The sequence below is a fragment of the Lissotriton helveticus genome, chromosome 3_1 (assembly GCF_964261635.1).
Source record: "Lissotriton helveticus chromosome 3_1, aLisHel1.1, whole genome shotgun sequence".
Classification (NCBI taxonomy): Eukaryota; Metazoa; Chordata; class Amphibia; order Caudata; family Salamandridae; genus Lissotriton; species Lissotriton helveticus.
In genome coordinates, this window is record NC_136061.1 from 1,775,447,894 (window position 1) to 1,775,459,907 (window position 12,014).

The window sequence follows — 12,014 nt, forward strand, 5'->3', positions numbered from 1 at the left end:
AATTCTAATACACTCAAAAAACAAGTTTCTGATTTATTTTCCACCCACATTAAACTGAACAACTTTCTACTGACTGGACCCACCAATTAAAAAAAGATAAGAGCGAGGAGCTTGGCGGGCATCCGTGATGGCCGCGTGAGCACAGCGCTCTCCGGACCCCCGCCACTCCCGGCATGATATCCTGAACATATCCTGATTCTTCACGAGGATTTGTATAGAGGACACCGGGCTGATCTTCCTGTGGTTTTTGGAATTTGATTTGGACCAGGGGCGCCGAAGATACGAAGACTCAAACTTTCGGGGTCCGCCCTCGAGGTGCGCCCGGGTCTGGGTGAGGCACTGTGGCCGACTCTGAGTTGAACAACAGCGGCAGGGGGATTCGACTCGTGGGTCCCCCTCTTAAGTTTCGGTTTCGTTTCTGCCTCAGACTGAGACATCTGGCAGAGGAGTCTGGCCCTTGCTGGGTCCAGCGCACGAGACTGCTGTTGTGCCTTTGGCTAGCTTATTGTCCTTCCGGGCTGGTTCACACCTAGTGGTACCCTCGTCGCTGCCCTTTTGGTCTCGGCGCCCTACTCTCCTGCGGCCATTCCCATCGGGTCGAGTGTGTCCCTGGTGACGCTGTCTCCAACATGGCGGGCAGAGGGGACCGAGAGACACGAAAGACCAAAACGCCCCTGCGTGGGGGCCCAGTCCAGTCTAACGTTATGGACCGGTACACCCATTCGAAGGGGTCCCCTGGAGCCGCCTTGCCTGGCCCGAGTGCAGTTGACCACCCTGTGGACTCGTCGACGGAGCCGTCCTTGCAGGACATCATGGGCGCCATTTCTGGCATGAAGGAAACAATAGGCCAACAGTATGAAGCTTTGGCCCACAAAATCGACACCGTGGCCATTGATGTGAACTTGATTCGGGCCGACCTATCTAAAACCAATGAGAAGGTGAAGTCATTGGATATCAAGTCATCCAGCCTCACGGACGACGTCTCGGAGATACAGACGGAGATTGGCAATCTCCGAAGGGTGAACGATTTCGTGACCCGGCGCTTGGAGGACTTTGAAAACAGGGCACGTCGTTGTAACGTGCGTGTGGTTGGCGTTCCGGAAAATCCGGACCCGCATTCTGTTGATCTCCTGGTCGAGGACCTGATACAGAACTACCTCTCTCCGTCTGGGTTGAGTAAATTCTTCGCAGTGGAACGTGCCCATTGTGTTCCGGGAGGCCAGGGCAAGCCGGGCGCCCCGCCGAGGCCTATTGTTGCGAAACTCTTTCACTATAGGGACCGGGACGCTATCCTGCAGGCATCGCATGTGAAGGGCCCGGTGGCCTTTGAGAATGCCACGGTGAACTTCTACCCGGACTTTTCTCAATTGGTGCAGAAACAGCGTATGGGCTTCCGTGGAGTCAAGAAGCGTCTCCGGGACATGGGACTGCGCTACGCTATGCTTTTTCCGACCAGGCTGTGAATTGAGTACAATGACCGGACCTTTTTCTTTGATCGGCCTGAGTCAGTGAATGACTGGCTAGACTCTCTGCCGGACCGACCTCCTGGGACTGAGCCTGCTGAACACCCGGGTGGTGCCGAGGGTGGTATAGAGAGCTGAACTACTTGTCTATGCCCGGGTTTCCTTGCAGCGTAACTTCTTCTGGGATTTTATGCCTAAGTGCCTCTATTTTCTGTGTGTTCTCCTCGTTATTTGTCTTGATCGGGGTGGCGGGTGGGACAGGGCCTTTCCTCCTCCGGGGTCTTTTTGTAGAATGGGGGTTCTTGGGCGACAGGCACACTGCATGTTGGGGTGGCTCTTTAGCTTCTTGCAGGGGTGCAGGGTGTTTTCTTGTTCGTTGGGGGGTGGGTTGCTGGGAAGTTTGAAGTTTATGTTTTGTTTTCACAAGGCGATTTTATTTTGCTAATGATGTTTTCTGTGTCATGCTCATTGGGGGGGGGTTTCGGCATTACCGTGTGGGATGGGGGGTAGCGGGTTGAGGTTTATTTCGTGGAATGTCAATGGTCTGGGGGATCGTATAAAGCGGGGTGTGGTGTTGCGATGTCTACGACATTTGTCTCCTGATATTGTTTTCTACAAGAGACCCATCTGGTGGGCAATACATGTCGTGCAATGAATAGGTGGGGCTATCGCCTCGTCGCACATTCGGGGTTTACCACCGGTTCCAGGGGGGTGGGTATCCTTGTTCGGGCTTCCCTCCCCCTCGCAATTGATGATGTGATCCTTGATGATCGAGGGCGTTACGTCGTCCTCGTGGGACGCTATGAGGGTCGGACCCTTTCCCTGTTTGCCGTTTATGTGCCCCCCGGTCTACAGACCTCTACCTTTTCCGATTTGGGTCGAGTGTTGTTGAGCCTCCCTGATAGTACTCTCTTCATAGCAGGGGACTTTAATTCTGTGTTCTCCGGTCTACATGATCGTCACCCCCCTAGGGACACTCCTTCGGCCCAACAATGGCTGGGTGGGTTTCTGGATACTTTTGGTTTGGTGGATTGTTGGAGACTCATGCACCCTACTCAGCTTCAATACACTTTCCATTCCGGGGCCCATGGGAGTCTGTCTAGACTGGATTATTTCCTGATGCCTGCGGCGCAGTCGCCGGCTGTTCGGAAGATTAGACACCTCCCCCGGGGCATCTCGGACCATTCTCCGCTCTGGCTTTGTTTTGAGATGGGGGTGGAGGCGGCGAGCCGGGTGGCCCCTATCAATCCATGGTACCTCACCTCCCCCGAGACCCGTGGTCTCTTGATCAAGTCGTTGGACAATTACTTTCTAGACAACGAGGGGTCTGTCTCCTCTGCGGTGTCCCTATGGGAGGCATTTAAGACAGTGATCCGTGGGCAGGCCCTTTCCCTTATTGCTGAATCCAGGAAGGCGAGGAATCGGGAGGTGGTGGACCTTGAGAGGGAAATTGTTGAGATAGAGGCTGACCTGGAGTCGAATGTTACTCCTGGTAAACTCCACGCCCTGGGTCTGAAACAATTTGCTTATAGGTCTCTGGTTACGGACGCGGCTAAAATGATGTTTCGGGAACAACAGGGTCGTTTGTATGATGTGGGGGACAAAGCGGGTAAATTGCTGGCGTGGTTGGACAAGAAGGAGAGGGCGAATCGTGTGGTACCAGTGATTCAGACTTTGAATGGTGTGAGAGTGACTGACCCGGTTGGGATTGTGGAATGTTTTGCGGACTATTTTCGTGTGGTTTATTCCCCTGTGTCTGAACGTGATGTTGATGACTCTCGCCTCTTGTTGCGCGATATAGCTCTGCCCTGTGTCTCCGATTTAGACCGAGTCTCTTTGGAGTCCCCTTTCTCTACGGACGAGATAGCGACTGCCATTCGCTCACTCCGTTCGGGCAAGGCTTTGGGCCCGAATGGATTGCCAATTGAGTTGTACAAGCTACGTCCTGATAAGATGGCGCCCTATCTTCGTACCATGTTTTTGGAGTCCCGGGATCGGGGTATTCTCCCATATGATCAGCGTCTGGCTACGATCGTTGTTATTCCCAAAGAAGGTAAGCCCCGGGACCTCTGTTCGTCTTATAGGCCCATTTCCCTGTTGAATGTCGAACCCAAGGTTCTGGCTAAGCTCCTGGCTACCCGCCTCCTGACGGTTATCAGCAGCTTGATTCATCCGGATCAATCCGGATTTATCCCGCATCGCAACACGGCTCTTAACCTACGTCGTCTCCACGGAGCCATTGCGAGGGCGGGGCTTCTGACAGAGCCAGCCATTTTGGCTTCGCTGGATGCCTCGATGGCCTTTGATACAGTAGAATGGCCCTATCTTTGGGCGGCTCTTGAGAAATTTGGTTTCGGCCCTGGGTTTATTGGTTGGGTGAAATTGTTATATGCCGAGCCCTTGGCACAGGTTGTGGTTAATGGTCGAGTTTCTGTCCCCTTTTGTCTTGGTAGGGGGACCCGACAGGGGTGCCCCTTGTCTCCGTTGCTTTTTGCGCTTGCCTTGGAGCCGTTAGCTGCGTGGCTTCCATGGGAACCTTCTCTCAAAGGGATCCGTTGGTCACCAGATTTTGAGGACCGCGTCTCGCTTTACGCGGATGACATTCTTCTCTACCTTACTTCCCCACGCAAATCTTTAAACGTCTTATTTGACGTTCTCACTTCGTTTGGCGCTAACTCTGGTCTAGTTATTAATTGGGCTAAGTCCTGTGTGTATGTTCTCTCGGGTGTTCTGCCCCCATTGCCGGATAGATTTCCTATTCAGGTTGTCCAGTCTGGCTTCAAATATTTGGGGATTTTTATTACACTGGATTCTTCACTCCGGTTCGAGCGTAATCTCCTCCCCCCGCTTCATAGACTGCGACTGGATGTGGCCCGCTGGCGTAAGCTACCCCTGTCTCCTCTGGGCAGGGCGGCCCTTTTTAAAATGATGTCTTTGCCACGATTCTTATACGCCCTTCAGAATTCCTATGACGACATTCCCGCAACCTATTTTCGAGAGATTGAGAGTCTCCAAAGGCAACTGATTTGGGACGGGCGCCCACGTATTGCCCTTGCGAAACTTACCATCCCTTGGTATGACGGGGGCATGGCGCTCCCTGATATCAAAAGATATTATTGGGCTACCCAGCTGTCTGCCATTAATCATGCAATGTATTCCCCGGGTCGGGATCCGGCCTTCGAGATGGATAGACTCCAGCTGCCGGGAGGGGATTTTAATAGAGCGCTTTATTCCAGATCGGCCGGGCGCCATCTTACGGGCCCGTCCAGGATCGCAGTCAGTGTGTGGCGCACCGCGAATGTGAGTCTGGGATGGGAGAATCGACTGACAATGGCTACTCCGCTTTATGCTTCCGAACGTTTGGGATGTCTCTGGTCTACTAAGGGCTTTGACCGCTGGGATATGATTGGAATATGTAAAGTGGGTGATGTCTGTGTAAAAGGTGAAGTGAAGTCCTTCGAGGCCCTTCAGGCCGAATATGACTTGAGTGATAGAGAATTCTTTCGATATCTGCAGGTCCGACATGCTCTGGCCTCTGTTCTGACTCCTGGTGTGACCCTGCCCGAGTCCTCCCCCCTCGAGGATCGCATACTGGATGGCCACCTTCCCGATAGCACTATCTCCCTGATTTACAAGAAACTGATTAATAATCGCACTGACTTACAGGTCCGACTTAGGGAGGTTTGGGTCGGTGACGGGCTGGACTTGGATGACGAAGATTGGCAATCGGCACTCTCTTCTCCGAAAGAGGTCGCCATCCCCGCCCGTCTCCGCTTGGTTCAGCTTAAGATCCTCCACCGGGTGTATGTAACTGGTCCGCGTCTGGTAGTGATGGGTTTTTCCCCGGATGGTTTATGCAAACGTGGTTGTGGGATGAGTGCTACATTTCTGCATATTATTTGGGAGTGCCCTGCGGTGGCGGCCTACTGGACTGATGTGCTTGCGGTGATGACTGCTGTGACTGGAATTGCCCTGCGGCCTGAGGACCGACTGTGTCTGTTGAACGTGTGGGAACCCACCGACTATTCTGTGGCCCAAACTAGATGGGCGACCTTGGGATACATGGTTGCAAAGCGGGACATTGCACAACTCTGGGGCGCCTCTAAACCTCCCGATGCTTCGGTGTGGGAGGATAACATGGATTGGTCCATGTTCCGCGAGAAGACCGTCTATGTAGCTAGGGGCAGGCCCAGGGCGTGGACGAAGATTTGGGGTCAGTGGAACGACAGTGGAACGACTATCGTGGGAATATTTGTACTCCTCCCTTTGTTGACACACCCGATGTTACCCTGTCTCCCTAGGCTGATGTTCCCGAAATCTCTCATGCTGTTCTGTGATTTTCCTATCCTCCCCGCGGTCCCCCCCCCCCACCTTGCCATGTCCCATTGATTGTGCTTTTGTGTTCCTGATTGTTAGCTTCCCCTCCGCCTTCTGGGCTGACTTTGATTAGTATGCATTCGCCTTTTTGTAGTTCGTTGTTTTTATATGTATAAAAGGGAAAATTGTTGTGTCCTATCCGATAATTTGAGTAACAGTTGGAGTTTGACTTATGTCTGACCACATGACAAGGTCCTACAACGTCATCGGACTCTTCAATAAGTGGTTGCAGAATGAGCCTTGTAATATTATGTATAGGATATGGTAACCCACTCCAAAGAGGCTTTCCCAAGTTGCATATTTCCCCTCAAAAAGCCATATTCCATTCTGCCACTCTCTTGTCACAAACACTGAGAGGTTTGATCATATGGCCATCATTTGGAGCTTTTTCAACTGCCTGCCTGCCTTTAGAAGTCAACAGGATCTACACAACAGCTTGCGTTACTCATGAAGCCTTAAACATGGACGCCTCAACAATCTGGCTCCAAAAACGTTATGGAAAACAAGAAAGCAAGACATGTCTCTGCATTGAGCATCCCCAATTCAACACAGCCACCATGTACTGATCCATCTGGCGAAATGTCTCTAGAAACTAGAAAGGACTACCAAGATAATTATCAGTTGTTAAAGAATGTTTTAAACAATAGTTACATACCTCAATCACACTAACACCACCCTTGAACTTATCTTTCATATCTCACTCCCATTTTACATAGTCACTTGGAAAAGAAAGTCTCCAACCACACCCACATTCTACAAGTTATGGTGTTATCAGCTCTCTTAACCTCATGCGTGCGGCGCATTTTTCCGCCATACGCTGAGTTTTTTTTAAAACCGCGTTATATGACGAGCTCAGCTCGTCATGAGCGTACGACAGGCGTACCTCATGACGAATGGGGTTAAGATGCTTTCCTAACATTGTAAATTATTTCTATATATCCTCAAATTATGTTATTTCCCTTACGTTACAAAGTGTACAGGCGTCTGACGTCATACAGGAGGGTCTGGTTTGTGCTACATGCAAACAGTAGAAAAAAAATACTCCTGGTCAACAAGACTGAAAACCTCTTCCCCATAGGACATAGCACCACCAACTGCAAAACAGTCCTCCTCAACCCAAACTCCCACTAGTCCAGTGACCATCAGACAAACTGTTAATAAATATCACCAAGTCGATAACATGTTTCTGCTCTATGAATCACCCCATACAATAAGGAAGACATTTTGTTTTGATTAATATAAATGCTGCATTTATGTAAAGGGAACGTGATACAGGGCATCAAGCTCCTACAAAATGTTCAAAGCCATATTTAAGTAGAATAAAATAGATTATGTGGCATGAGGATACCATTCATTAGACCAATGCAAGAAACCAACAGACTGTACAAGAATCTAAAACTGTTCAGGCTCACAAAAGGCACCTTCTAAATGTGTTACGCGACAGTCTATTCACTATTCAAAACAAATCCTCAGATTGACCAAACATCAGCGAAAACAAAAACAGATTTCTAACCTGCAATCAGAAACTAGTACGAACAAGCAGCAAGGGTTCAAAATAACTAAGCCACTACCGAAAATCTGAAAAATTTCAGGCATGTCACATTCAGCACAGCAGTTAGAGGGTGCCATTAAGAAGCCAAAAGGTGACTTTGTAGGGCGGATACGATCAGAGAGGACGCCGTAGTGGTATCTCTGGACGCTGCTTCGGCATTCGACACCATTGAATGGCCCTACATGTTTGCTGTGCTTCGCAAACTAGGACTTGGCCCGGAATTTATTAAATGAGTGCGCCTCCTATATTGTCAACCGTTGGCACAAGTGGTCATTAATAACCGGAAATCCCCTGTCTTTTCTCTTGGTAGGGGCACCAGGCAAGGCTGCCCCCCTGTCACTGCTCCTCTTTGCCTTAGCCATGGAACCTCTGGCAGCATGGATCCGTCAGTACCCCGTCAATAGGGGCCATAAATGGACATATTGGTGGGAGGACCGCATATCATTGTACACGGACGACATCCTGCTTTAGCTCGCCTCCCCGGCAGTGTCTTATTGTGGTACTTAACATATTCCAAATTTTTGGTAGGTTTGCAGGTTACATGATGAACTGGTCCAAATCGGTGCTCTGCAACCACGCCTTCCCCGGGGTTGCCAGCTGACTGAGGCTGTAGACAGCTTTATGTATCTAGGAATTTGGGTATCCAGAGACCTATCACAATTTTATGACACTAACCTTCGGCCACCACTAGCACGTCTTAAATCTGACGTCCAGTACTGGAAATAGATTCCCTTAACCCGCCTGAGACGTGCTGCCCTATTCAAGATGATGTCCCTCTCCCGACTTTTGTACGTGCTACAGAATACTTGCCTTCCGGTCGCGGCGTCATACTTCAGGGAACTGGAGGGTACAGTGCGGGATCTGCTATGGGAGGGAAAACACCCTCCGCATCGCCACACAAACTCACACTGGGGTGGTTTGATGGGAGCATTGGGCTCCCAGACATGAAAAGATATTACTGGGCCTCGCAGCTCGCTGCCATTAACCAATGCAGGTATAGACGGCATGACGACCCGGCATTTCGGATCGATCGTTGGTTCCTCCCTGGGGGTGGGTTCTGAGGGGGCATTGTATACGAAATCTCAGAATTCCGCCTTGTCCGGCCCGACCAAACATGCCGTGCAAGTATGGAAGGACGCCACTAAAAGCCTGGGTTGGGAGGGCAAGCTCACTCAAGTGACGCCACTATGGCATTGTGACTAGCTGGGTCGGCTGTCGCGCTCCTTGGGTTTCGACAAATGGGATATCATTTGGTATTTCCAGAATTGGGGACCTTTGGAAATCGGGCGATGTCATACCCTTTTCCCAATTGAGTCAAGAGTTCGAAATGGCCAACTCTGAACAGTTCCGTTACCTCCAAATTAGGCACGCCTTACTTGCAGTTCTCCCTAAAAGGTATGGTCCTCCCTGATCCCTCCCCTCTGGAGGACAGGATCTTAGATAGTGACTTGCCAAAAAAAGCCATCTCTCTCATATATAAGAAGCTTATTAACAACAGGACTGATCCTCTGACCCGCCTGAGAGGTAAATGGGACCATGATGTCGCTGGCTTGGAGGATAAGGAGTGGCGGGCCGCAGTGGCTTCTCCCCGTGAAGTCGCCATCTCCTCCAGACTCCGATTGGTCCAACGAAAAATACTCCATAGAACATATTTGTGCGGACCCTCATTGGTCCATATGGGCTACATCCAAGACAGTGGCTGTGCACGACAAGGCGGGCAAGAGGGCACTTTCATCCATACACTCTGGGAATGTGCGACAATTCAGAAATTCTGGGAGGGGGTGGTACTCATGATGGAGGGAGTATTCAGACAGCAGATACAGTGCAACATCAAATAGATTTTGTTGAACATATGGGAACCCACTGACCTTAAGGCGAAGGAGAGGATCTGGGTTACTTTGGGTTTCATGGTGGCCAAGTGGAATGTCGCGTATTGCTGACTGGGCCAGGGATATGGACTGGTGTATGGTGACAGAGATACCTATTTATGTTTCCAGGGGATGCCCAAAGAAGGGGTCGCAAATATGAGGGCCTTGGAACACCTTCCCAGGGGAAGGTACGTGTACCACCGGGGAGCCGGGATGATACTGTTGCTAATGTTCGATAGTGTGGTATTCCCGAGGACAATCGTATTGTACTGTGGTAAAGGGGTTCTCGATGTCTTATTGCTGTGTGTTACTGATTACCTGTAAAATGCTGTTTCCTAATTGTCTACGTGCCAATTTTTAAATAAAAAGTGTTCATTAAAAAAAAAAGGTGAAATAGCAGCAGAGGACAATATGTGCATGGGAGCACTGTTGAGCTCTCAAATTTAGTGAATGCTGGCTCGCCCATCATGAGTGGAAGATTCACAATGATAAGAACCCATGTTAAAATAAAATACATACAAACATACACACAAGCCAAAGACATGGAAAATAAATGCAGCATCCTTACCTATCTGCTTCTCTAGGTCTGCAGCCTCGCATGGAGTGGCTCTGGGCAAGATTCCTGGATCGCTGAAGCTGGTTCGCAACAGTGAACTGATGACGAAAAAGAAAAGGATCCCTCCAATGATAGGTATTGCAAGTGTCAAATGGCGGGTCAGGAAAGGACAACTGCAAAACAGAAGCCACAGGCAATCAGATACCAAAGGGAAGCTGTACCCACTGATCAAATCAGGTCACTACACAATTATTGGAATAAGTTGCTTCCCGTTCTAGTTCCTTCATGTCAAACATTACTCCCTCTGGGCGAATGACCTTACTTTTCAAGTCATGCCCCAAAATTGTAGCTATTTTCTAAGCAACTCTACTATTACCCAAGCAATGCACCTTGCTTTGAATGATGATTAATCGTTACGGTCATTCTACAGTCCCAACTACTAAATTTCCACACTTGGTGCACACAAAGGAAATTAAATATCAAAGTTCCTGAAATCCATAAGTCATCTCATTTACACTGGACATCACCCAAAGGACCCAGTATACCACAATGGGCAGATCTAGAGAAATAATGAGCACAATTTGGAACTAGAGATCCTACATATAAACAGCTGCAGAGTTGGGCAACTTAACCTATGATATTTCAACGCCCTGCAGACCCCAATGGAGATCAATTAAGAGAACAACCCCGCCTACCCTTCAATTATACTTCTGCTAGTACTTCTAAGAAAAAAACATATGTAAATACAGCTCAGAGGGACGTTGTCTTATGTCCTTTATTTTTTCAGCACATAGTTATTGATAATACTTAATATCTTTTGGCCTCATAGTAAACAGAATTTCTTTTAATAAACATACTAACTCATCCTCTGACACTCATACTGACTCACTCATTCTTCCATACAATCAATCATATACATGCACATAAAAGGTTTTTCATGTCCATAACAAAAAGGGTATTTTTGTTATATCAGTACCACTGCAAATCTATACATTCATATAATACACAAGTGGGCTTGTGTATTTCATCAAAAGAGTTCACTTCACTCTAACTGTAGTAATCTTAAATTGATTAACAAAATGTATTGTTCATTCGATGGTTACATCAGTTTCTGATTTTCCTTTAAAAAAATAAACCAGTTCTGTTCGTCCACTACTTTTGTTTATTGTGACTTTATACAGAACTATCAATGCGCATTTCTGCATGAAACGCCTTCATCAGTACCCCCACATTTTCATAGACCCACTCTGTATCCAAGTGACCTGCAAAAACATAATATAACGCTCTGCTGAGCTACACAAACAAATTCAAATGGATATCTATTAAGAAAGTTTAAAAAGGCAAAATCCACCTACAAAGGTCCTCCTCCAAAGGGTAAAACCATGACCCATGCATGGAATAACCACAAAATAATAGTAAATCCATAGTAAACTCAAACAGTAGGAATGGCCAATTATACAGTGAATTGTGTGTGACACCAAAGAAGCCCAACACCAAGAAGCAATATGGTGAAGAAAATTAATTTCTGTGTGAGCCTACCGCCGAGAAATGGAATCTGTTGCTCAAAGACTTTGTAATATAAAACGCTTTGGATCAGTCTCAACATGTTCCAAAGAATACTTACTTAGACCAAAGAAATGCTGCTGTGTGCAGAACAAGCCAAGTGGAGAGAGAACAGTCTTCACTGAATATTGAGACAGTCTCAGGGGTATAAAAAGCATTTGCAATACAACTGGTCTCGCATTTGTCTAAGTTAGAGCTTTTGGTGCTAAAAATGGCAATGTTTTTTTACTTTTTTTTTTAAGTGGAGTGATTATATTTGCACAATGCTGTTGCCATTTGTATGACCGCACGATGTGGAGAACCTGAAATTGGGAAATAGGGTGCGAGGCAGGGGAGATAAAAGTAATATGCTGCCTCAAATAAAAACGTAACAGTTTCTAAGCAAAACGTTTAAGATCTTGCAATGCATTGAGAAGTCTGTCACAGAGGGACTGAGGATTTTAAAAAGGTGCTTTATGGTGTCGGGGATAGCTCAGTTTGCAAGCCAGATGTTAAAATGTATGGTACATATGACCTAAATTTGTAAAAAAAAAAGGAAAAGGAACAAATGATGAACGGAATGCTGAACAATGCAAACATTCACCCAGTCACAAAGATCTGGGTTTAATCCAGTGTTCTTTTGCTCACCACACCAC

The 12,014-nt window shown here is 48.0% G+C and overlaps 1 protein-coding gene across 5 annotated transcripts in view; it reads right to left on the reverse strand.

The window, feature by feature from the left end:
* ZDHHC18 (zDHHC palmitoyltransferase 18) overlaps nt 1-12,014 on the reverse strand; it is a 143,478-nt gene that overhangs the window by 95,489 nt on the left and 35,975 nt on the right. For all 5 annotated transcript variants that reach the window (XM_078682633.1, XM_078682632.1, XM_078682630.1 and 2 more), the window contains exon 2: nt 9,829-9,989. In XM_078682633.1, the coding sequence (XP_078538759.1) occupies nt 9,829-9,989 (161 nt within the window). The remainder of the gene's footprint in view (nt 1-9,828; nt 9,990-12,014) is intronic.